Here is a 26,089-nt window from a genome sequence, read left to right on the forward strand (position 1 = left end):
TCTTGCCCACCTGTAGAATTAAGCCTTTCCTGCTCAGGGTTCAGGGGACCTCAGGGCAGATCAGGTTGTAACCTTTCCATGCCCCCTCCCCCAGCTGCTTACAAGCCTGTCCTTTGATTGATGTGTGGATGGAACTAATGACTCATGTGAGTCAGGGTTGTCTCCCGTTGTTATGGTAATGAGCCTAATTGGGAATCAGTCTTGGTGAACAATAGCAGAAACTTTCTCAGCAACCCTAAACTGCAATTATGGTACAGATTTTTTTTTTCTTTTCTTTTCTTTCTTTTTTTTTTTTTTTTTTTTGACAGTGTATAACACGCCTGGTTATACACTGCTTACCTTCCAGTCATATTGGAGGGCGTGCTCCTTTAGCACTTTGTGCAACTCAGTATTTCTTAAGCAAGGTTATTAGTAAATCTTAATAGCATCCATTTTATTACTTCAAATTTCTCTCACATCACTGTCATTGGTGGGGGAAAAAAAAACTCTGGCCAAGATACACTATTTTACAATACATTGCAAACCCAGCAACACTGGAGCCCTCAGTCATAGAATAATAAAGACATTGTTTCCAACTCAGAACTGACCAGGAGCGATCTGGGAAAACGAAACCTATCTCATTGGCTGCTTTTCCTGGAGAGAGGAGAGGAAAATGAAACCTACCCCATTGGTTCCCTTCCTTCACTGGGTGTGTCTTCAACCAGAGTGGATTTTTTGGGCCCGGAAGAGCAGGAAACCTCTCTTTCCAGCGTCTTCAGGAAATCTTAACTGAGCAAGGCCAGGAAAGAGACAGCTCCTTCTTGACGGCCTAGCCTTACTTAGGTGGTGAAGGTCCTCAGAGGCTGAGGGGAGGGCAGTATACAGTCCCTCTCTGGCTCTCCTTTACTTCTCATAAAGGCACCCATCATCAAAGCTGTGTGCCTAGAAGGGAGGGACCGAGGTCCCCACTTGTCTCCCTAGGCTAGAGGGTAGGTGAAGTGAGCTGTAAATGTTCGGAGAACCAGCCAGAATCTGCCATTATTGTAAGCAGCTGTGCCTGGCTGGCTTAGAGCCCAATAATATGAATGAGTCCCAGTGATTGGAGATGGCTCAAAGGGTTTACAAAACCGACTTGTAGGAGAAAAAAAAAATGCAGAACAAAAGATTGACCTGAGTGAGACAATAAAAGAGATCCCAGAAGGGGAAGTCTGAGACACTGGGAAAGGAAGAGGGTAGAAGGATGTCCTGTCCTATGTAAATGATTGCAAATTGGGGGAGGGTCCTAACCTAGGTGTTGGGACCCTAGAAGAGTCCAGTGGCCCTATCTGTCCAAAAGACTTGATCCTGTTTCTATCAGTTGGCCACTGCAGCTATGCTAATAAAAGATGACAAAGTGACTTTGGTTCAGGAGCTATTCCTAACCACCACATACTCTGTTGAAGCCCTTTTGAGGTGGGGTTGTGGAGGGTGCTAGGGAACTGGATGTCCAATGCCTGAATAATATATTATCAAGCATTTCTCCATATCGGGTTCTATGAAGCTTGAGCTAGCAATCCAGGCAACCTGCTGCCAGACAGTAACCCAACAGAACCTCTCCTTGATTGCCTGGAAGTGACTGATGCAGTCTAACCCAGAAGATCTGACCTAACAGATGCCCACACGCAACCTTATCCCACTCTGTGTGCTCCCCCAATAGACTTCTGCATGCCTTTCCATGTCCCATCCATTTGCCCCTCTTCCAGGAAGGCTTCCAGATCTTTCACATGAGATCAGCTCCCTACCCCTCTGTGTTCCATGAATATGCCTGCTACCTGTTACTGCAGTGAACACTGTCTTGTGTCCCAATTGTTTCATAAATGCCAGGATCCTCCTGCCTCGGAGACCTCTGGGTGTCAGTGTGGGCTCTGTCCAGCACTGCATTATGCACTACGTGGGCATTGCGTGAGGGTGTGTGGTCAGGGTCCCGGAACATAAGACAGGAATTTTAGCCTCCTTTTCAATGCTACAGATGTTATAAATGGTGGTGACCAGTTTTTTATTCCACCTCCTTCCTGAGGTACCAGCACTTTAGCTTACCCAGAGGCATTCCTGGTGGTTTCCTGTCTCAGCCTCTTAGCAGTACGGTGGGTAGCTATAGGTTGCTAGCCCTGGATATCCAGAACCATTGATGAGGAAGGACCCACAGCTCTGGGATCAGTGGTTTGGCTAGCTCTCACCTTTGCCTTGTGACAGAAACCTTTGTCAGTCCAACTTAAAGGTCCCCCAAAGCCTCCATGTCACACAGACTGTTGCCACTAAGGCACGGACTACCTCAAGTGTTCTGCCTACTGACTGTGTGCTGGCCAGCCTGTCACCTCCCTCTGATCTCCAGTCTGAGGCTGGCTGGGGAAACCTGAAGATCTGAAATGCTCAGTCCACAACTCCATTCAAAGAGCCACCACAATCGAAGATAGGCATGCCAGCAGATAACCTTTATTTTTTTTTTTTCTCTTTCTCTGACTCCAGTGAGGGTTCTTTTTTTTTGGGGGGGGTTCGTCTTGGTAGATTATCTCCTGGATAGACTTTGGGTTCCACTCGTAGAGGTGTCATCTCCCAAGTTCAAAACAAGGCTCCTAAGATTGCCCCAGCAGTGCCCAGGATGATGCTGGATGATGTAGAGAGTCCAGCGGCCCCTGGGAAGGAGACAGTGCAGTGACAGGGAATGGCCGGAGGCTTAGAGATGGCCCCTTCCCTTTTGTCTGAACCCAGGGCCCCTGCTTTAGACAGAGATATTCAAAGTGAACTAGAAGGAGAAGACAGATCTGGGCAAACTGAGATACGGGAAGGAGAGCTATCCAGAGAGGAATGTCCTCTCTACATAGCAGGACAGAGGGGGACATGCTGGAGGACACCCAGGGCCTGGATAGCATGCATCTTGGACCAGGGCTCCTCATACTTCTGCCATCCAGCACCCCCCACCCCTGCACTATACCCCAACCTTGCTGAGGATGAACCAGAAAGTAGGGGCAGAGCTAGAAGACACATGTCATAGTAGAAGGTGGGACTGTGAAGAGAGGAAGGGAGATACCTTCCTTGGCTTGGTCTTCAGTCCTCTTGCCTGGTCTGACACTTACCCACTGATTGGAGTGTAGCTACCAGGCTTCCTGCTGCAACACCACCTCCATTGGCGATTGCTGATGCAGACATCATCTTGGCTGCTATGGATGAGGCCGCAATTCCTGCCCCAGTGAAGCCCATGGCACTCAGGGTTACAGGTGCAGCTGTCAAGGCCAAAGCTGTGGGGAGAGGAACTGTGTGGGGGTGGGCTCAGGGAAAAGACCCACCCAGGAATCTCTTTAATGTTTCTGAGGTCCTTCTATTCTGGGTAGCATTGAAAGTGGTCCCAAGGCAAAGAAGGCTAGGGAAGGGAGCCAGGTGGAGGCAAAGAGGACAGTGAAGAGACAGAGCTATAGGCTTGCCAGGCTGTATGACACTCGAGACGTCATCACCCTTCACTGGGGTTTGGGTTTGTGAGGGGTAAAATTAACCACTGTGGTTTTTCAGCAACTGCCCCTCCCCCTTTCAACCAATTCTCTACTTGCTGCTCATCATGCCTCAAAAAGCAGCTGAGCAGGAAACTATAAGTTCATCCCTGGTGCAGTGAGCACAGCTTTGGTCCCTGTTCTTCACCCAGGCTGCTCCAGAATGCAGTGGAAGGCATGTGCCGGAGCAGCTCCCACCTCAGAGCACAAAGACCCTCTGCCTCACCGCAGGCACAAGAAACAAACCTCCTCCTATCACAGCGCCTAGGGAGAGATGGTTTGGTAGAGAAGGTTAGTTGTTGGATGGCAGCGAGTTCTTGGCGGGTTTGGGTCAGGGAGCCCAGTTTCCAACCCACCCCCAAGGGGGCTACTAACCCAACATGGTGGGGTGTCCTGGTAGCAGGAAAGCTTAAGCAGCGACTTGAATCCGAGGAGAGATTTGCTCAGGGACTGGTAGCTGGGTAGCTTAGGCAGCGACTTAAAGCTGAGGAGAGACTCTTGCTAGGGAACCAATAGGAGGTAATGGCCCTCCCCCTGCAGTGAGTCAGCCTCCTATTGGAGGTTGGAAAGCTAAGGGAAATTAGACACCCACTCTCCACCCATCTGCTTACTGTCTGGACTGTTGCCACACACACACACACACCACATGAGATGGGGGGAGGGAGGCGAGAGGAAAGAAGACACTGGGAGAGAGGAAGGAAGAGAAGGAAGAGGAGGAGGAGAAAGCCATTTTGCTGCTAAATCTCAACTGAAAGGAACAACACACACATACAAACACAAACTCAGCAAGAATGTGGACACAACAATCACTATTTTCACCTGAAAGAGGATGAGTAGAGCCATGGCTGGATGACCAGATAAGGTTATCCAAAATATCTTATTCCCACACAGTAACAGTTTTGATGAGGATTTTGTAGTAGTGGAATAATGAAAATCATAAATCAATGTACTATAAATATGTGTGTGTGTGTATATATATACACACATAAGTGTATGTACATATGTGTGTGTACACACATATGTATATATAAAACAGTAAGTAGGAGGGTTAAAGCCAAGGGGGGAGTTTCTGCCACAGGTCTGTGGTGCTAACTAATGGCATTCTTCTTTTGGTTGGTAGGAGCCAGGTGTTTGCATATTCCAAAGGATTTGCCTAATGGCAGCAAACATGTTATGTTGGGTATAGATAGGGACAATAAAATGGCTATTACAAGGGCTAAAGACATCCCAAGAGAATTTGGCTCTGGACTTGCAGCATTTGAAATCCTTCACAACCATGGAGGTTCTGAGTTAATCATCCTTACCAAGGGCTCAGTCAAAGGTACAGTTCCTTTCCTGGAACTCTGGTCCACGAAAATGCATCTAGTTTCATCACTGTCCTGCAGAGGGCACGCCTGGGAGCATTTCCTCCCATCTCTGGTCCTCCAAGAATGTGCAGCCTGCAGTGCGCATGCTGCTTTGCATGCAGCTCCTTTTACTGAACTGGCTGTTTGGATCTGTGGGGGTCATCTCCTGGGCACCACGTTTACAGAGGCAAAATTTAGATGAGGCGTCACTTCTAGTACAAGCTCCTATTACTTTGGATGAAATTTAGTTACTTAATCAAACACTGGCTCAGGTCTAGGAACCCCCATCACTTAACTTCTCTTCTCCCCTAAATTGTTTCATTTTCACTTCAGTCCCATCCTCCCACCCCCAACCCAATCCCCACCCCTACCACCAATTCCCATTCAGTCTCTACACATGTGCCCTTCCAGAATGCCCGTGCTTACCATCTTAAACTCTGCCCCGTGGACATGTTCTAGCTCACCATCCCCAGCCTCTCCTTTGAGGATGTGAATTTTTAAAAAAGAATTTATTTAAATTTTATTTTATGTGCATTAGTGTGAAGGTGTCAGATCCCTTGGAATTGAAATTACAGACAGTTGTGAACTGCCACGTGGGTGCTGGGATGAAGGAGTCTGGTAATTGGAATTCTGCCTCCTGGCCTTGGCAGATGCCGGTCTTATCTAAAGTTCCATTTCTCAGAGACTGTTCTTGGTGGTCTCTGCAAGCAAGATGTTCTGAGCCTGGGAACTAGAGAGCAAGCTCCATGCAACCCTGGGAACCAGATAGCAAACTTTGTGTAACCTTGAGTGAATTCTTGGATGCCTTGGCAGGTGGCCCAGATGTGTTGTTGCCATGAGAAAATTTGCTTGTTACCCTTTACTTTATAAGTGTTGTTTGCATGTTCAGTAAACTGAGACCTTGATCAGAAGCCTGTCTTGGTCTCCATTCTTCATGTCTCTGTCCCCCATTTCCACTCCCTCTTTCAGGTAGACTCTGTTTGACTAGCCCATGGGATGGGTCACTGGGAAGTGAACCCAGGTCCTTTGGAAGAGCAGACAGTGCTCTTAACCACTGAGCCATCTCTCCAGCACTCGAGGGTGTAAGTTCTAATGCTGGCTTTTATAAGTTACCTAGGCTGAAATGCTGGCATTATGGTGCACCAGTAGTTTCTGGCTATGCATTCCTATAGGCGAGTCTGCATCTAAGTGCCCTTGTTCTCCAGAAACAGTGGTAGATTTCTGTCATAGTCAGGGTTCTTGTTGCCAGGATGAAACAGGATGACGAAGAGCAACCTAGGGAGGAAAGGGTTTGTTTTGCTTATAGTTTCCACATCACAGTTTATCATCAAAGGAAGTCAGGACAGGAACTCAAGCTGGTCAGGAACCTCATGGGAGAAGCTGATGCAAAGGCCATGGATGCAAAGGATGCTTACTGGCTTGCTCTTCTTCATTGTAGACTGCCGGGAGCCAAGGCTATTTACTGAAGACAAAGTCAATTAGTGAGCCAAAGCTATCTAGTGGAGACAAAGCTATTTACTGAAGCCAACGCCAAGTAGTAAGCAAAGGTCATTTAGTGGTGACCTGAAGCTATTTAATGAAAGAATTACCTAGGACCCTAAACCATGGGTGATAGATTTGTGAGGACAGTTAGTTAGTTTCCGTCTGTTAGTTTTAGAGCATCCGAGAGATATCTTAAGAAAACATCCTTACGGTATCTTGCAGGTGCAATATTTAACCCATGAAAGCACTCTTCGTATCTCCTGCAGCAGTAAATTAGCCTTCCCCCTTTCCTGCCTTCTCCCTATATAAGTTGGGTAAAAATTTCTAATAAACGAGGCCTTGATCAGACAAACAGACTTGGCTCCATTCTTCGAGTCTCTTGTTCCCTTCCCCCTCATTCCTTCCACCCTCCTTTCTTTAGGAACCTGTTGAAGTCCCTTGGGCTGGGGCAGTCGACCCACAGTAGAGGGATGTGGGTGCTGGGAACTGAAGTCAGGTCTCGTGCAAGAAGGAGGACCCTGATATGTGCTTTTAACCACTGAGCCCTTTCTCCAGCCCATCAGTAGTCTGTTTTCTACTGAAATGGCTTTCCTTGTGGGCTGGAGCAGTGGTCAGTGCTCCAAAAACTTGCTCCGAACCTAGGGGCTCCCAGCTGGATTCCCAGCACCCGTGGCAGGCAGCGCACAACTGCCCGGGACTCTTACTTCAAGGGATCTTACAACCACATTTGTCTTCTTCGGACACTGGCACGTACGTGGCACATTTACATGTACCTGGAAGTAAAACTTTAAATAAAAACAAGTATTTTTCTATGTTAGCCATATATTAATGGGTATCAGACATGCACCTGGTACACAGATATGCATGCAGGTAAAATATCCATAAAAGAAAATTTAAAGTATAAAATTTTAATTTCTATTTAATTTCTAAAAGAAAGTTTAAATTAAAAAACTGAAAGTATGATTTAATCTAATTCATGTCATATGGCTTTCCTGGAACACATGAAATACTTATCTATCAACCCCAAATAGACTCTGATCTGACAGGCCAAAGGCAGAGTCCATTCACTTCAGCTTGGTGAAAAGTTCAGTTTACTGATGCATGGCAATTCACAAAAGGATGCACCGAGGAAAAGGCCCACTCCCAGGCGATGTTCTGTCTCATAGATCCTTTAGCACAGCTAGTATTATACACAGCTGGGGCAGGAGTGGGCACAGTTGGCTGCTGGAATCAAAGGTTTACTTACCGAGGCAAACCCTTCAGTCAGTGTCGGCCCTCCTGTCCAGCTCCTACAAACCCCATTCCCTGGTCACTGGCCCTCTCCCTCCAGGTTCTTCTACGGTTCCCTGCATCCCACACCAAAGCGGTCCAGAAGGATGGAGCCTCCTCTGAGTCCCACCTGAGCTGTGTTAGTCCCTTCCAGCTGAAGGCTCCCCATCCTACAGTCCTACCGGACTGGATCTCATTCCTCTCCTGATGCACATCAGTATGCTGAGAAAGGAGCAGGAGCAGCCTTCCTGACACAGGTAGCAATGTAGCCTCCAACCCTTTTCACCTCACATGCAGTTGCCTGAGTTTTTCTCCTTCCAGAGTGGGACAGTACAGCACGCTTTTGGCAGCGACTTCCTGCGAGAGATTCAGCTTCACTGTCCATAGGACCATAAAGGTCCCTGTGTGTAGATAATCTCCTTTTATCTGAGTTTTGCCTATTAGGCCCACATCTGTGGACTTGTGGGAGCTGGGCCCTGAATGGAGCTCCTCAGAGCCTGAGTGTTTCTGTAGCACTTTGATTAACAGAAGGTCAGGTTGGTGCTTTTCACAAGCCTCAGCTGCTGACCAGAGCATCCATCTGGTTGCTGGAGAACTCGGCTTTCTGAGTACTGTCCCCTTCCCTCCTCTCTGAGCTTCCAGCCCCACCTGGGGACATGCTTCAGGGTGCTTGCTGGCCCTCACCTGCTCTGGCTTCCAGGGGCTCTAAGCTTCCCTCCCTTGGGCTGCTCCTATCATTCCCTGGGTCAACTTGCTAGACAGGCCACATCCTTGGTTTCCTTTGTGGTCTGAAGCAGGTGAGGAATATGTAGCATGGACACCTGGCTGGAATCAGGCTGGGAGATCCCAACATCAGTCCCAGGGAAGGGAAAAATTCAGACAGCCTTGGCTGAGGCTGGGACCTGGCCAGTGGTAGGAGATGGGCAGCCAGGCTTTTGAGGAGCTAGGAATATTGCATTTCTAGCTCTCCACCCAAGAGTCACTGGCTCATTTGGTGTAGGCTAGACCCGGAAGGGCTATTTCTCTCTCCCCTCTTTTCTTCTCTCTCTGGCTTCTTTCCTCTACTTCCCATTTCCTCAGTTTCTGGATGGCTGTGACCTTGAGTAAAACAGCCTTCCTCCATTCTTCCCTCCTCCCTCTGCTCTCCTTTCTCCTTTCCTCCACTGGTCTTCCCTATCCTCCCCTCCCTCCCTTTTGTCCCTTCTCTCAGCCCCAGTTTCCCCATCTGAATGGAGAGGTGTAGACTAGATGAGTCTTTTGTTTCTTGGACTGGTTTCAGGAACCCCCTTAGATTCTCAGTGCTCTGGACTCTCTTTGCCCAGTTGCCATTTATGATTAACTTGTGCTTTACAGTGTTGGGGATGGATCAACCACAGTGATCATCTCCAGAGATGCCTTGGACAACCCTGGGCCCCTCATCTACTCAGGGCTCAGAGCCCGAAGGCAGACCACCAGTTCTGTTACAAGAATCCAGCATTTACCTCTGCAGAACGGTAGCTCATGGCAGCCTTGAATGTCCCATGCCCCTTTCCCATGACACAGATTGGCCTTCCCACCCCTGTATCCTGTAGAAGGTCCCCTCCCTTTTCAGAAGGACTCATCCCATTCCTCCTTTGCTCACTTAAGCGTTCTGAAACCAGGGCCAGCCTGGAGTGTTGGGCCAGTGGTTTTAGTTTGTGGCATTTGTGTACCATTTTCCTGCCCTGCCCATGGAACCACAAGGCTTTCTCACCCTTGTTTCCCAGAGAAGGCCCCCTGCCCTGCCCATCCTGTTAGGGTCCCATCCCATTCTTCTCACTGAGCACTAACCTGTTGACTCAAAGCCCTTTCTTGGGCTACTTCTACCTCAAGTGGCCAGGCTGTCCTTACTGGTAAGTCTGTGCTGAGAGAGGAGGAGGACAGGGGTGTGCGGGGGCTGATAAGGTCTCAGGTGTAAAGCTTACTCTCCTCCTACTCAGACTGTGGGTCAGCCCTCATCCTCAAAGCCTAGCACCTGACCCTTAACTCCTAGTATCACGTGTCTTGTAAGTGGAGGTAGAGTGTCATGCCAAGCCCGTAGCCCCTTTGGCTTGGAGACTTAGGGGTCCCCCAGATGAATTCTGGTGGAGAGAACATACTTCTGAGTACCTGTGTGCTCAGGCCTCAGCTTGATGGCAGGGATGGAGAGAGACAGCCCCTCTGAGGCATTCACAGGGTTCCTTGGTCCCACTACCAGGAACAGATGAAAAAAAGGGTGTCTTGAGCCTTAGATTAGAGCAGTGGTTCTCAACAGCAGTGGGCTGTGACCCCTTGGGTGGGGGTGGTGGGGTGTCAAAGGATCCTTTCATAGGGGTCGAATGTCAGATACTTCGTATCAGATATGAATCATTATGCTTTATAACAGTAACAAAAGTTCACTATGCAGTAACTATAAAGTTGTCACCACAACACGAGGAACCTGTATTAAAGGATTTTGCAGCATTAAGGAAGGTTGAGAACCACTGGGTCAAGAGGGATGAAGGGGTGAGTCCTAAGTCTTCCTTGACCCCACACTGAGGACAGGGTAAAGTTAGATTGATCTAGAGGCCTCAAGGCAGCCTCACTCCTATAGGGGATGGGAAACTGAGGCTCAGAGCCCAAGGTCTTACTCAAGGTCACATCATGGGGTCCTGTTGCCCCTTTCTTCTTCCCATCTTCTCCCCCAGCCCAGCCTCCCCTCTCTGCCCTTCTTTCCTCTTCCCTCCCTCCATTCTCCCTGCCCCTGCCATAGTTCTCACCCACTTCCTTCTCGGAATGCTCTGAAGGTCAGGGTGGCATGTGGCTGCTTTGTCAGATCCCAGCCTTTCCTCCTTGCACATCTGCATTCTAGGAGCAGGAAGCTATGATTGGGTGTGGCAGCAGTGGGCACTGGGGTTGAGTGGCTTCAGGACTGTGACCCTACTGCTCCTTTACCAGGAAGCCAAAGAGGCTATGTCAGGCCAAGTTTTAGCCTAAGCCTGGGGCAGTTAGAGAATGCCTGTTCAGAGGCCTGAGACATACTTCTGGAAGAAGAGGCTTCCGCCCTGAGCTAGGCTCAGGTCACCATCCCTATGAATGCTGGCTCCTTCCTTAGGACTCCATCTAGGTCCTCACCACTCTTGACACCCACTGTCCCTGCTGACCATGGCTTTTGGGGCAGAGTGGTAGTTCTGGAACCTTCCTATGCAAATTCCCTCTGAGCCTGGCCTCATGTAGCAGCGCATGGTGGGGGTGAGGGAAATGGAGCCATTTCTTCCAGGAAGGCTGCCTGTGGTGGGCCACTTTGAATCCAAATTCTCTGAGGCATCACATTAGACCCCCTCATCTCCCAGTCTTCTCCTGTCCCTCTCTGTCACCTGCTAGGTCTGTACAGACTCTTGGTGTCCAGGTATTCACCCTGGCATTCAGGTGTTTATCCTGCAGCTCTGTTTCTTTGCCCTTCTGTGTCCTTTGTGGAAAGAACCTTGACCCAGTAACTCTAAACACCATCTTAGAAAGTCTGGGCTAGTCCTTAACCAGCTTTAACTTAAGATAAGAACAATCCCTGGGTGCTTTGGAACACTTCCTTGCAAAAGTCTGCCTTATCAATCAATGAAGTATTAGTTGCCTCTTCCCATAGCAGTCAGGATGCTAAAGGACGTGCCGTGTATCAGCAATTGTTCATACTTACTAAGTGGGGAAACTATCAAAAACAAAAACAAGTGCTCAATAAATACACTACTTTCTTTTTTTTTTTTTTTTTTTTGGCTCCCTCAGTCCTGTCTATCTTTCAGTCTGGGCCTGAGTGAGAAAGCAGAAGCAGACAGGAAGCTGTGGAAGGAATGTCAATGCCTGCTTTGCCAGAGCCTGCTTCCACATCAGTACTTTTATTGGAGAGCCTAGGCCCACACTAGGATAGAGGGAGGTGGTTCATTGTGCTCCGGTCTTGATCACCTTCGGCAAGGATGCTTGAAAGGACCAGATGGAGTGTCATGAACCCATTGGCCCAAAGGGTGAAAACTGGATGTTTAAACATGACAAGCTTCTGAGTGTCATATGGCAAGGTATGTTACATTTGGTTAGGGACTAGAAAGTTTCATTGTGTTTTGAGTCTTTGTAATAATAAACCAGATACCAATTTTGAGAGAAGAAAAGCAATATTTTTCTTGTCGAGGGATAAATGAAACTTCTTGGCTGTAGACCCACAAAATTTGGGCTTCAGTTTCTTCCCATCACTGGCTTGGATTTGAAATGGTCAAAATTCCCAGCCAATGTCTCTTCACTTGGCTTGCTGGCTGCCTTCAGCTGTGTGAGTTTGAGGGAGGGGAGCACATGGGAACTTCCCTACTTACCATAATTGCAGGGAGAGGAACTTGGATTTGAGTAATGAAATGCTCTTGGGTGTTGACTTTTAGTGTTCTCTTCCTCATAATGGTAGCCCAGCTTGGCCTTGACCTGAGCCAGCCTGAGCCTCCCAAGTTTGAGATCACAACGGTTGAACTCCAGGTTCGTGCTGATTCACTGTTGACAAACTTCCCAAAGCCGTTTCTAGGTTTAAAATGCCACTCAACTGGTGACAGTTGTGTGTTGGAAAAACCCATAACTTGTGTATACACTTGGTGTTGGCCTCCAGGAGAGTCTCTGACCACTGACATGGTTACTGCTACACTACAAGGGAAACCTCTCCCTCTCTCCTGGTTGTAGCAGGCATGACTGTCATCTGTGACTATCGGCAGGTGGCAGTTTTTCACCACCTCATCTTCAAGACCTGTCCGTTAGGCTCCGCATGGGAAGGAACCATCTTTGGGCAGGAAATGAAGACCTTCCAAAGACTGCCTACTCCTGGAACAGCAGCCTGTATATGGATGGATTTGGGATACTGGCTGCACAGGGTCTTTGGCTGTCATTGCCACCTACCAGAAGAGATCATTCAAGGAGGGCTGAGATGAGATGCCCATTGTTAAAGAATTGGGTCTTTGTGCCACATGTAGAAACAAGGGCCCAGACATCCTTCTAAGAGCTGAGCTGGCTTGGGATACCAGCTGAATGAAGTAGCTTCTCAAGCACAAACACTCCAGGAGGGGAGATACCACCTCCAGTGGCTGAGAAGGGATCTAACCCAGGGCAGACAAAAGACGCTTTCTAGCTTCCCTTGTTTGAGTCGCGTTTAAAGAGTCGATAATGAGGGGCCTGGAGAGAGATAGCTCCGAAGTTAAGAGCGCTTGTTCTTGCAGTGGACCCAGGTTCAATTCTCAGCACCTGTATGTAGTGGCTCACCACCATCTGTAACTTCAGTTCCGGGGTCTCTGACTGTGCTGTTACCTTCCTGGCTTTGCCACAGATGCCACGTCTGAGAGTGTGGTTGCTGAGGTAACCTGAGTACAGTTTCCCTCGTGTACATATCAGGTAGGGGTTTCCGCCACAGTGGAAAGGTCAACCTCTGCCCTTACTGTGTTTTTTCATCCTCTTTGCTGCTCTTAGTCCCTTAGCTTGGAACACACATTATCTATTTTGAGGAATGTTTGCTCAGAATATAATAGGTTCTATTTCCCTGTGGCCATCTCTCCTGGCTCTGGTTCTTACATCTGTGGGTGTGTTCTAAAGGAAAAGCAGCTGCCAAGGTGTCAGGTCACAAAGCAGGCCCTTAAAAGGAAACAGTTTCCAGTACCCTGAGCAAAGCCAGCAGAGATGGCCACAGGGAAATAAAAACCTAAGGAATTTCTCAAAGCCTGTGACTTTGGGGTGTGGAGGTGAGGTGAGGGTGGGGAAGTCTTGTTTATCAGATAATTGCAGTATTACTCATTCCTCCTAAAGGCCATCCACCACAGGCAAAAGAACAATCTGCTTTGTGAACTGACCTGTGACAGGAACATCTCCCTCAAGGCAGACACGGGCCTGGAGAACCCCATTCTATCCAAGATAGGAAAACAAATCTGAGAGGACAGGATCTGTCCTTTAGCTTTCAGGATCCCTGGAAAAGGCTGCTTGTCTCTCTGGCTAGATTTCTGCTCTCTACTCTGGTGAGACAGCCTGAAAGTTTGTCCCAGTAATTTTTTTTCTGCCTTTGCCTATTTGATTTCTGCTGTGCTCATTTACACAGAGGACTTTTTACTAGCAACACAATTTCAGCTTCCTGGGTACTATAAAACAGTCCGCATATAAACTTCAATGGCATGAAGTTTAACGTAGATTTGGATTAAGAACAGCATCGTAGACTAAACCTCACACACCCATCCACATCAGCACAAGGTTGACTTTCCTATCTGTCCACTGGCCGGGGGACAGCGACCCCACTACTTGCTCCTGCACCTGCCCACCTCCCCCTCACATTAGGTTTCTAATTGTCTCTAGAGAAGCCACTCATTTGAGCTTGAGAAAACTCTAGAGTCTCTGCAGCTAAATTTTTCACCCCCCAGAAGGCAGCCAGGCGACCAGTAACTCCTGGCCGGGGTGGGTCAGAGGAGCCAGAATTCAAGTCCAGGGTTCTGTACTCTGGGTAGCCCCAGAGGATAACTGTCACACGTTACAGATAAAAGTGTGCACAGCGGACCGATAAGATGGATACATAAAGCCAGGCACGGTGGTGCATGCCTGTAATCCCAGCACTCGGGAGGCAGAGGCAGGTAGAGCTGAGTTTGAGGTCTAGAGGGAGTTCCAGCATAGCCAAGGCTACACAGACCGTGTCTCAAACACTCCCACCCCCGACCCCGGGAGCTCCTGGGTTAGGATGCACACTGGGTTAGGATGAGTTCTTTTTCTCTCAACAGGGTTGCTGGTAGTTTCTAGAAAACTGCAGCTCTACACCCAGGAAGAGAGAAAGGCTTTAAGCAAATGCTTTGGGAGTTGATTCTCAGCTGGTGATCCGGGGTCAGGTGTGGCCCTGTCCTGGCTCAGAGCACGATGCATTTCTTCAGGGCTGAAGAGATGTCAGGGGCATCCTGCTAGCTCTGGGTGGTTATGAAGAGAGACCTCTATCTCTCTCTCTCTCCCCACTGCAGTTACAGAATACCCAGGACTAGTTGACTTGTAAAGAGCGGCACATTCTCATTGTGCTGGAACAGAATGTTCAAAACCGAAGTCTGAAGGGGGTTGGGGGTGGGGGGGTCCTACGATCATGCTCCATCTGGGTAACCCTCACTGCTGTTCACAGACAGGATGGAGGACAAGCTGAGCCCTGAGTGGGTGGCATCCATTGCTGCATACTGCCTTTCACCATGTTTGCAGTCTGGGCCCTACACAAGCTGGTCCTAGGATCCAACCATAGCCTCCATGGACACGGGACTGGACAAGTGAATGCATTTCTTAGAAGACAGGAGCAAGAAACCCCTCAAGAGCCACACACTGGGGAAGACAGTTCCGTTAAGATGCTATCGGCAAGCAGTCAAGGAAGCTGAAGTGTGTTCCGACAAGAGAGCTAGTCAGAGGGGACAGACCACACTGCTACCAAACAACCTCCTGGAAGAACCTTATCTGCCTAATTTACCCCAACATGCTCTCTCTCTCTCTCTCTCTCTCTCTCTCTCTCTCTCTCTCACACACACACACACACACACACACACACACACACATACACTCACTCATGCTCGCTCTTGACAGTAAAGTTTGGCTGCCTGAAACGCTGACCCTGAAGAAGTGTAGAACAGAGGTCACTCTTGGGGAGAGGAAGAGACGGGGGAAGAATAGGGAGCAGCCTTCTGGGACACAGCCTATGGATGGGCCCGCTTTATGAAAATGCTTTATGGCATATGTTTCTGCATTCACAATTACGTCTCAATTAAAAAACTCAAGGGGGTTGGAGTCGATCCAGTAGTTAAGAGTTGAACATACTGTTTTGTTTTTTTTTTTTTGCCTAGGACCATGTTTGGTTCCCAGTAGTTACATTGGACATCTTACAAACTGCCTGTAACCACAGCTCCGAGAGGTCCAATCCCTCCTCCTGAACTTTGCTGGCACCTGTGCCCCACACACGTATACATAAGTACACATAAGGGATTTGAGTTTTTTTCCTTTCCTGTCTGTGTGTGTCCCTTAAAAAAACATGAATAGTTTTGGGGAACATTTTGCCTTTGATGCAAGGAACTGAAGGGCAGGCCTTCCAGCTGGTTCTGGGCTCTTGGCAGAAAATGAGAATTACTTGTCAGAAAACAGAACGGGGTTGGAGAGATGGCTCAGTGGTTAATATTTACTATTCTTGAAGATTGGGGTTCGGTTCCCAGCACCACATGGTGCCTCACAATCCTCCAGGGGCACTCGGTAAATGCACAAAAATGTGGGCAGGTGAAACACTCATGCACATAAAATTAAATCTTAAAAAAAATATAAAAAACCCCAAACAACCTTTTGTTCATCAAATGGCATCAAGAAAAATAAAAGCCCCAGGTGGAGGTGAAAACATGGCTTATAAGGCAGATACTCATCTAGAAACATAAAAAGTACTAAAAAGACAACCTGGCTTTTAGTGGGAAAGCTGGGTGCAATGGTGCAGGACTGTAATCCTAGCATGCAGGGGATGGTGCTAGGAAGAGCATGATCTTGAGGCCAGCTTATTCTACAGAATGAGACCCTCTCTTAAAATAGGATGAGAAAAGTGTGCTTGAGTTTGTGTGGTATGTGTGTGTGTGTGTGGGCACCATGCATAGCACACCACAGGTTCTCAGCATCGTGAGATATTTGGGACTCAGAAAAAGCACACCATACCAAGCGTTAGTTGAGTACCTGGAGCAATAACACTGGCGGGAATTTCAGTTGTTGCTAGGTCTCTGGGTGGCTGTCACCACATAGACATAGAAATTCCACCGGTAGCTATTTACTCAAGAACAATAAAATAGCATCCACTCAAGGATTTGCACACACTCTTCAGGATGGCTCCAATTATAATGGCACCCGACTGGCACAAACCCACATCTATATCAACAGGGAAGTTAGGTGATACGTGTTCCTTAGAACATTTAGAAGGTATAGCTGTGCAAAGTCAAGGGCAGAGTGAACCGGTTCTCCTGGGATACTTACTCCTCCTAGTGAGGTGGATATCGGACCAGGCATTGTCCACTCAGGTGACCGCCTAGCAGTCTCTGCCAGTCCTACAGATGACCTATCCCTGAGGGGTGGAGTCTTGCAACTAAGGGTGGGAGAATTTGCTTCTTGTATTCAAGTGCCCTCTTGTGTCCATATTTGGAACTGCATGCACAACAGCCCGTTGGATTGGATAGTAGCCTGGATTGGTTGAGAGGTAGGGGTGAGGCTGTTTTAAGGGGCTGACTGGGTTTGTCCTCAGACTGAAATGGTTGCAAGGGTAGCTGTGTTCTTTGGAATACTCATTTTACCAAGAAAGCAGAGATCTTTTTTTTTTTTTTTGAACTTGGCCTATTTTTTATTATTTTTTTTAATTTATTTTTTATTTTATGTGCATTGATGTGAGGATTTCAAATCCCTTAGCATTGGAGTTACAAACAGTTGTGAGCTGCCATGTGGGTGCTGGGAATTGAACCCGGGTCCTTTGGAAGAGCAGACAGTGCTCTTAACCACTGAGCCATCTCTCCAGCCCGAAAGCAGAGATCTTAGCATTGCAGAATTACGCATACTTCCTTGTAAGAAGTCTTTCTCAGCTCTCACAGCATCCCCCACCGTTTCTTCCCTGTTGCGCGCAGGCTCCTGGAAACCATGTCGTGAGCCTCACCTCACACTTCTCAGGCCACACAGACGAGAACTAGGAGAATCGGGTCCAACCAAGGTTCTTTTTTTCCTGGGAATTTGGAAGGAGAGAGCTATAGAGGCAGTCACCAGCCAGCTGAATCTACGGTGAGCCTCGGGGAGGGGAGGGGGTGGAGGAGCCATGGTCTTCACCGCGCGAGAGAAAGTGGAGCCTCTGAGGAGAAACATGACAAGCATACTCAGAGAAGCCACAGTGTGAGAGAGAGAGACCCCTTCTGCCCCCCCCCCCCCATTGCTAGTCAGCTCTGTGGTGTGGCTGCGAACAGTTCCTGGATCCTGAGAGGCTCCTGGTGGCTCACCTTCACTGTCAGCTTGACTGGATTTGAAGGCCCCTGGGAGACCCTAGCCAGGTGTGTCTGGGAGGGAGACACCCTGAGCTTGGTGACATCATCCTATGGCCTGGGGTCCCAGAGTGACTAAACAGGGAAAAGAGAGAACACAAGCTCAACACTGGTGTTTGTCTCTCTGATCCCTGGCTGTGGAAGCCAGGTGACCAGCTGCCTCATGCTCCTGCCACCTCCCCCTCCCCCGCCATGATGGACTGTGCCCTTAACTACGAACCAAAATAAACTCTTCCTTCCTTCTGCTCCCTTTGTCGGGCATTTTGTCATAGCAATGAGAAAAGTAATTAGCACAACCCCTCAGCCTTATTACCTATGCCACGTACATCCCAGGCGACCAGAGCCCTAACAAATCTCTTCTTGGTGGCTTCTTCCAGTGCCTCATTCACCCATCCATTCGTTCACTTGTTCAGTCAGCAAACTCTTACCGAGACTTTCTACATGGAGAGAAAAGGGCAGCGGGGAAGTGACATCTTTGCTATCGGTCAGGGAGATGGACAGTAAACGGGCAAATACACGGCTTGCCAGATGGCACCAGGCCTCTGAAGACGAGCCGAGGAAGCGAGGCTATGTCTGCTGCCATGTGGGCTGCTGTGTTAGTAGGGTCTGAGTCTGTGCTGCTGTAACACAATCCCCAAGGCTGGTTAACTCATAAAGAAGAGAAACTTAGTTCTCCACCTGTGGAAGTCTAAAGTGGAGCCCACCAACACTTAGTGCCTGAAGCCTGTACCTTAGAGGAGAGGAACACTGCCACCCTGTGTTGGAATGCAGAAGTGCAGGGGAGTCCAACTCCCGGGCCATAGAGGCGCCTAGCCCCGCTCACCTGGGGGTGGGGTGGGGAGTCTTCTTGTCCTGATCACCTATCAAAGTCCCATTTCTTGATGCTATCACAGTGTCAGCCGGCTGACTCTTGGGGGAGACACAGTCAAACAATGGAAGGTGATATGTCAAGAAGGCCGCTCTCCTGAGGTAAGGCTTGAGTCAGACCCTGAAGCAGCTGCAGAGGCTGAGGGAGCCTCCGAACCTCTTAAGTTAAGGCAGGGGAGAGTAGCAGGTGTAAAGGCTCCGAGGAAAATGGGGTGAAAGAGCATTAGCGAGTGTGGCCAGGGCATAGAGTAGGTGTTAGGTAAGACAGAGTGGCCAGGTAAGCATGGTGGGTCAGGCCGTATCCAAGGTACCGGCTCTCAAAAGGGTTAAGTCGATGCTATGATCTTACTTCCTTATTTTAACAAGGCTGGCCATCAGTAGCCAGCTCCTCTAGGGGAAGACCCATCTGGGACTCAGAGCACAAAAGCTCCTGAGGGCTGCTGGGTGTCTGCGCTGGAGGTTGCAGGCTCAGGGCCTCAGCTTGCTTTGACAGATGCTTTCTGGAACAATGGAACCTCAGCTGGAACAGGCTGGTTTGGGTCCCAGCCACTAGTCCTCTACAGGTCCTTGTCCACTCAAGTTGTTTTGTGAGTTTTGTCTTCTTTCCCTCAGAGACTGAGCCAGGCATTTGTGCTTAGAGGGAGGAACCCTGGGGGAAGCTGAGGCAGGGGGGAGGGGGCCTGCAGTTGCCTAGGCCTGAGGCTTATATCCAGTCAGAGATCAGTCAGGGGACCTGATGGTGTCTACAGGTTACACAGTGAGAGCTGTCCTCAAATTCACCATCCCAACCCCCTCCCCCCATTTTATTGGCACTCAGTGACAACACAATGTCACTGTCCCACATTGGGGGGGGACTGCATATTGAGAAGTTGTGGTTCCCAAGTCTGGATTTGGGCGGAGGGGGTGGGGAGGACCCTGGCAACCCAAAGAGCTGCCTGTATCTTGTGTAAAGGAAGGACAGAGGCACGTTCTGCCCTGCAGGGTGTGGGACCTGAAAGAGCCAGACTTTCTGAATGTTGACAAGGAGTGAAGTCTTTTGTAGAGAAGCCTTGTCAACCACAAAGGCCAGGGAGGTGGTTCTGACAGTAGCACTGTGAGCACGAAGATCAGAACCCACATAGAAAAACCAGGTGTGGTGAAACACACTTGTCATTTCATAGCTGGAGAGGCTGGGACAGGCAGGTAGATCCCTGCCAGCCTTGCTTCCTTGGTGAGTTTCAGGCTAATGAGAGACAAAGTGTAAAAACCAAAACAAAGCCAGGCGTGGTCCCAGCACTCAGGAGGTGGAAGCAAGTGGATCTCTGCATTCAAGGCCAGCCTGGCTCTCCACAGAGCTAGTTTCAGGATGGCCAGAGCTACACAGAGAAACCCTGTCTAAAAAGACCAGAAACCAAACAACAACAAACAAAACAAAACAAAAACAGGTGGATGGTACCTGAGAAACAACACCCAAAGAGTGTCCTCTACCCCCCCCCCCATACACATACACCCTAAGACAAACACATCGTGGCCAGCCCAACCTCAGTGAGCCCCAGCTTCTAGGTCACTAGACTGGGCCTTCCTGCCTTGGGAGGAAAGTGTTTCCTGCACACCCCGCTCGAAACCTTCTGCTCCTTGGTAGTAAGGAGCTTGTTTGAAAACTCTCTTTCCTGTTCCCTCGATTCTTGGGAATCATATGGTGCTTTCTTCAAGCATCTCAAGACCCCGCTGTTGGGTTATTAGGACCCACATTTGATCTGTGTTTATTTATTCATTCAGCTACTATTCCTGAGTAGTGAGTGCTCACACTCAGCATTTTGCATTAACCGTGGACGGCAGAGATCACTGATCCGGTTTCCTGAGCCTTCCCGTGAAGGGTGTGATACAGCCTTGGCCAGGTACCATGTGACCCGGAGTAGTCAGTGGTGGCCCATTTCCCCACTTTATTAATCTAGAAAAGACACTGTCATGGAAAATGAATCCCAAGCCACGAGCCCTCATTCGCACAATAGTGGGACAGTCCCTCACTGCACAGCCACCTACCCTGATGCTTCCACTCCTCTGCCAAGGCACTGTCACCTGCTGTCCAGCCCTTCTGAGAGGAAAGTCCCACTCACCTTCCAGAGTGAGGGGCCACCCTTAGCAACTCCACCAGCTTGGGCCCAAGGACAGCATCCAGGAAGGGAGGGGAGCTGTCCGAGGCACTTTCCTTGGCTCTTTCTGTCCCGGCCTCCTTTCCTCCCTCCGCATTTCTTCTTGTTTTGTCACACAGACCCATTCTGTGTCCCATTCTGCAGCAGCCATAATGATTGCCGCTTGATAAAGGGTCCTCCCGGCTGAGCTTGGCTAGGCCATGGTTCCTGTGATCAGGGTCTAGCTGTGGTGGCTTCAGAAGCTCCAATGCTCACAGACAGACGGTCTGTGGATCTGCTGAGGTGGCCCTGACTTCTGTGTTCTAGTGTCCAACCCGATTAGAGTCCTTACAGATGGAGGGGCGACAAGCACAGCCTCTTCACATTAGCCTCTAGGCAAGGTGAGCACCCACGCCCCTTCAAAGTGTCTGCTCCTTTATTCCGGGGAATGCTGTAGAAGGCAGGCTGAGCAGTCCCCAAAGTACTCACAGTCACCATTCTAACTTCTTATTTACATGTTTTAGCATGGTGTGTGTGTGTGTGTGTGTGTGTGTGTCTGTGTGTCTGTGTGTGTGTGTGTAAGGGGTGATGGAGGGAGAAAAGGAAAGTGTTACAATTATATTTTAATTAAAAAAAGAAAAGGATTAAACATCATGAAGCCCATTACTTTGTACGCTAGTATAAAAACTAATAAAAATTTACTTTAAAAAGGAAAAGTGCCTTAAGTAGCATATCAAACGATTGTCAGAGAGGGCATCTTTAACTTGACTTCCTTCAGCTATGGAAAGCACCGAGGGACAAGCTTCCCGTGGTACTTTGCAAAGAGCAGAAGGGCTTTTTCTGAGAAGCAGCTGCAGCCAGGAGTTATGCTTTCAGAGTCAGTTCCACCCTCACGGACTGAAAACATCCATTAACAAGGCCATTATGTGACAGCTGTGCTGGTAAGGGCAAGGCTGGGGAGGGGGCCTTCGGGTGAGAGTGAAGCTTTTGGTCCATCTGGAGCAGACTAATAAGCCTGTGCCAAGAGGGCTCCACACATTATCTCATGGAATGCTCACCGCAGAGCACTGTAAAGCTGGTATTTTCAAACCTTGAAATGGAGTGAAGGTTTCCATCCCTGCAATTTACAATGACATCCCCACACCCCTTGGTAATTACTTGAGTGGAGTCTAGTGGAGGACATTTCCCAGCACTGCTGGAGAATTTGGGAACACAGGTCAAGCAAGTACCCTTTTCTTCAGGCTACAGTGAGGAGGGTGCCTAGCAGAAGAGATAGCCAGCTTGCTTTGTGTCTAAGTCACTAAACGTGTCCACTCTGTCTTTGCAGCTCTGTACCCAGGAGGTCCTGCTGCTCCACGGCTCTCCTTTTTTTCTCACTGACTCTGGGCCTGGGTCTCCAGCTGCCATCGGGGAGACCCTCTGTGGCCTGGGACAGATGGAAAGCCCTCCAGCCCTTCTAGTGCCACTCTGGAGTCTGAGAGCCAGGCGCTTGCAACTTCAATGGAATCTGGCCAACAGCTGGCTCTGGAGTCTGTGCCAAGAAGCTCTGGTGACTGGAAGGGCCAACGTAGAGGCCAATAGGGTTGGCAGCAGGAAGCCCTGATCCATTTCTGATCATCTCCCCTGTCTCACCTCCTCTGTATCCATTTCCTGTCCCTCCTACCTCTCACTTGCCCTTCTCCACACTTGGAAAGGGCTGTGTTGTATAGGCTCCGCCTAAGGCAAGCTTTGTCTTCATGTGCTTGAAGAAACTAAGGCTCCAGTGATCAGCGATGGCCATGAAGGTCTTCCATGGCTGAGCTGCATTAAAATTAAGAGCATGAGGCTCACAAACCTCCTGTTCTTTTTTTTTTTAAAACTTTTATTAATTACACTTTATTCACTTTGTATCCCCCCATAAACTCCCTTCCTCCCCTCCTAATCCTACCTTCCCTCCCCCTTCTTCACTATGCCCCTCCCCAAGTTCACTGATAGGGGAGGTCTACCTCTCCTTCCTTCTGATCCTAGTTTATCAGGTCTCATCAGAAGTGGCTGCATTGTCATCTTTTGGTAAGGCTGCTCCCCCCCACCTCAGGGGGAGGTGATCAAAGAGCAGGCCAATCAGTTTATGTCAGAGGCAGTCCCTCTTCCCATTACTATGGAACCCACTTGGACAATGAACTGCCATGGGCTACATCTGTGCAGGGGTTCTAGGTTATCTCCATGCATGGTACTTGGTTGGAGTATGAGTCTCTGGAAAGACTCCTGTGTTCAAATTTTCTGGTTCTGTTGCTCTCCTTGTGGAGTTCCTGTTCTCTCCAGATCTTACTATTTCCCACTTCTTTCATAAGATTTCATGCCCTCTGCCCAACAGTTGGCCATAAGTCTCAGCATCTGTTTTGATAGTCTGCAGGGCAGAGACTTTTAGAGGCCCTCTGTGGCAGGTTCCTAACTTGTTTCCTGTTTTCTTCTTCTTCTGATGTCTATCCTCTCTGCCTTTTGGGATGGGGATTGAGCATTTTAGTCAGAGTCCTCCCTCTTCATTAGTTTCTTTAGCTGTGCAGAATTTTAGTAAAGCAAAGGACACTGTCATCAAAACAAAATGAATGCCTACAGATTGGGAAAGCATCTTCACCAACCCTTTATCTGACAGAGGGCTAATATCCAGTATATATAAAGAACTAAAGAAGCTGAAAAGCAAAAAACCAAGTAATCCAATTAAAAAATGGGGAACCGAGCTAAACAGAGAATTATCTGTAGAAGAATATCGAATGGCAGAGAAACACTTAAAGAAATGCTCAACCTCATTAGCCATCAGGGAAATGCAAATCAAAACAACCCTCAGATTTCGCCATCAGAATGGCCAAGATCAAAAACTCAAGTGACAACACATGCTGGAGAGGTTGTGGAGAAAGGGGAACCCTCCTCCACTGCTGGTGGGAATGTAAACTTGTACAACCACTTTGGAAATCAATCTGGTGCTTTCTCAGACAACTAGGAATAGAGCTTCCTCAAGATCCAGCCATACCACTTCTAGGCATATATCCAAAAGAGGCCCAAGTACACAATAAGGACATTTGCTCAACCATGTTTGTAGCAGCTTTATTTATAATAGCCAGAAGCTGGAAACAGCCCAGATGCCCCTCAGTTGAGGAATGGATAAAGAGATTGTGGTACATCTACACAATGGAATATTACTCAGCAATGAAAAACAAGGAAATCATGAAATTTGGAGGTAAATGGTGGGAACTGGAAAGGATCATTCTGAGTGAGCTGTCCCAGAAGCAGAAACACACACACAGTATATACTCACTCATATAGACATATAATATAGGATAAATCTCCCATTCTTGTCCATGGCTTATGCATGTTTGTAAACTATGGTGATCCAGATTCTGAACCGAGAGGTTTGGGAGGGCCCTGGGATTTTGCATCTCTTTTCTTTTCCTACTGTTTATTTTTAAAGGTTCATTTATTGTTACTTTAGGTGGGCGAGTATTTTGCATATATATATATATATATATATATATATGAGTACCATGTGTGTGCAGTGCCAGCAGAGGGCAGAAGGTGGCTTTGGATCCCCTGGAATGCCATGTGGATGGTAGGAACCAAACCTGTGTCCTCTGCAAGGACAGCATTTGCTCTTAACCATTGAGCCATTTTTCCAGCCCTGGATTCTGTATTTCTCACAATCTCTGAGAAGAAGTTTCTGAAGTAAACTTTGCCTAGCAGGGATGTGTTGCTTTATGTATTTATTTTTTAAAAGTACTTATTAAAGATAATTCCTCTTGGTTCTTGTAACCCAGTGAGAGGCTGGCAGGAAGGAGTGAATGTGTTTGTGTCTTTTTTTTTTTTTTGACAGGGTCTGTGATGATTTGAATGAGAATGGCCTCCACAGACTCATATATTTGAATTCTTAGTCCTCAGTTGGTGGAACTCTTTGGGAAAGATGATTAGGAGGTGTGGCCTTGTTGATGGAGGTATGTCATTGGGTATGTGTGAGGGGTGGACTTTGAGATTCAAAAGCCTACACCATTTCTATTTAGTGTGCTCTCTCTCTCCCTCCCGCTCCTCTCTCTCCCATGCCTGCCTGCCTGCCTCCATGCTCCCTGACATCAGAGTTATTGGCCCACCCTGTGTAAGCCCCAATAAACTCTTCATTGAGTTGCCTTGGCCATGCTGCCTTGTCACAGTAGTAGAAAAATAACTAAGACAGGGTCTGATGTATCTTGGGCTGGGTTTGAACTGGCTGTGTAGCTGAGGACGACCTTGAACTTCTCATTTTTCTGCCTCTTCCTCTAGAGTGCTAAGATTACAGGTGGAAGCCACCAAGTCCAGTTCACCCAAGCTTTTGTGCGCACTAGGCAAGCACTCTACCAACCAAGTCAGATCCCTAGGCCCCACATTAATATTTTATAGGCTGGGTGGCCGAAGTCCAGAGAGTTGGAATGCCAAGGTTGAAGACCCCCCCCCCCCCCCCGTGAGCATGTAGCACTCAGGAGAGAGCACAGGCTTGCGATTCAGTTTCTTGGGTTTGTCCCATCACACTGCCCCCCTCCCCCGGGCAAAGATGTATAAAGCGTGGGCCCCAGAGTGCCAGACATGATCCTGTAGCGTTATAAATCATTTCATGTGTTGAATGCCACTTGAAGCCTACCTCTGGGAAGCAGCCTTGAAATTGTGACAATTGTTCTTTTCTTCTGAGGTCCCACTGTTCCTGGCCTAGTGAGGCACCCCAGTTTCTCTTTCTCTCTCTCTTTCTTTCTTTCTTTCTTTCTTTCTTTCTTTCTTTCCTTCCTTCCTTCCTTCCTTCTTTTCTCTCTCTCTCTCTCTCTCTCCCTCTCTCTCTCTTTCTTTCTTTCTGAACCCTTGGAAAATTTACAAGTGGCTGGGGGTGAAGAACTCGTATCCTAGAGCACAAAGCTCACTGTTTCACTTTGCCGGATCAAGTGCACTCTGAGGGCTGTCCTTGGCAGTGAAAATGGGCCAGATAGATGATACATTGAAAGAACAGAGCCTGCTGAGATCTGCCAGGAGGTCTGTGATGGAAGAAATGACGGGTTCCTTGTAGGAGAACTGGTGGCTGCGCCAAGGCCACTGAGCGTAGTCAAAAGAGGGGGCAGGTTGAAGCCAGGTACTCGACTTCTGTATTTCTAATAAGGAAGGACATGAGGTTTTAGCTGCAGTGGCTGCTAGCCGTTGACAAAAGACCATGTACTCAGGGGTTTAGATCTCTGAAAAGAAAAGGTGAAAGAAAAATACCAAGTGACAACTAAGCCCCAGGCAGTTGAGACTGTCTAGTTTGGAAGGCTGGAAATACCGCAGACTACATGGGGAACAGAGGTCCAGGAATGGAGGTGCCAGCTCCAAGGCTGAAGATGCTGGCCCCATGCTTCCCTGCTCGCTGTAGCCATGACGTCGCAGTTTGGGCCTCGGAACTGTAGTCTTAAAAGTCACTCACCTCTGCACTTTCTCATGGATCAGATCTTGTCTGACTTTTTTCT

General features: G+C 48.4%; 1 protein-coding gene and 1 long non-coding RNA gene across 3 annotated transcripts in view; both read right to left on the reverse strand.

The window, feature by feature from the left end:
- Positions 1 to 2,429: 2,429 nt before the first annotated feature.
- LOC110555943 (interferon alpha-inducible protein 27-like protein 2) lies at positions 2,430 to 4,014 on the reverse strand. 2 transcript variants are annotated; one of them, XM_021649442.2, is made up of 4 exons: positions 3,876 to 4,014; positions 3,747 to 3,764; positions 3,093 to 3,254; positions 2,430 to 2,651 (listed from the first exon to the last, which is right to left on the reverse strand). In XM_021649442.2, the coding sequence occupies exons 1-4, from the start codon at positions 3,880 to 3,882 to the stop codon at positions 2,578 to 2,580; spliced, it is 261 nt and encodes an 86-aa protein (XP_021505117.1). In that variant the 5' UTR covers positions 3,883 to 4,014; the 3' UTR covers positions 2,430 to 2,577. The 2 variants fall into 2 exon arrangements, with proteins under 2 accessions (XP_021505117.1, XP_060244078.1); XM_060388095.1 differs by lacking the exon at positions 3,747 to 3,764 and having other exon boundaries at positions 3,876 to 3,996.
- Positions 4,015 to 4,551: 537 nt separating this feature from the next.
- LOC132655294 (uncharacterized) overlaps positions 4,552 to 26,089 on the reverse strand; it is a 48,639-nt gene continuing 27,101 nt past the window's right edge. Inside the window, exons 2-3 of the long non-coding RNA XR_009593069.1 lie at positions 5,960 to 6,121; positions 4,552 to 5,012 (exon numbers count right to left, since the gene is read on the reverse strand). This is a non-coding gene — a long non-coding RNA (uncharacterized LOC132655294). The remainder of the gene's footprint in view (positions 5,013 to 5,959; positions 6,122 to 26,089) is intronic.

Source organism: Meriones unguiculatus, chromosome 7 (genome assembly GCF_030254825.1).
Source record: "Meriones unguiculatus strain TT.TT164.6M chromosome 7, Bangor_MerUng_6.1, whole genome shotgun sequence".
Taxonomy (NCBI): Eukaryota; Metazoa; Chordata; class Mammalia; order Rodentia; family Muridae; genus Meriones; species Meriones unguiculatus.

What these genes read in the sequence shown, in the direction of transcription:
- LOC110555943 (XM_021649442.2), bottom strand. An exon ending in AGCTACACTCCAATCAGTGG is followed by an intron (nt 2,652 to 3,092) that starts GTAAGTGTCAGA and finishes TCTCCTTCCCAG; the next exon opens with GGGCCGCTGGACTCTCTACA.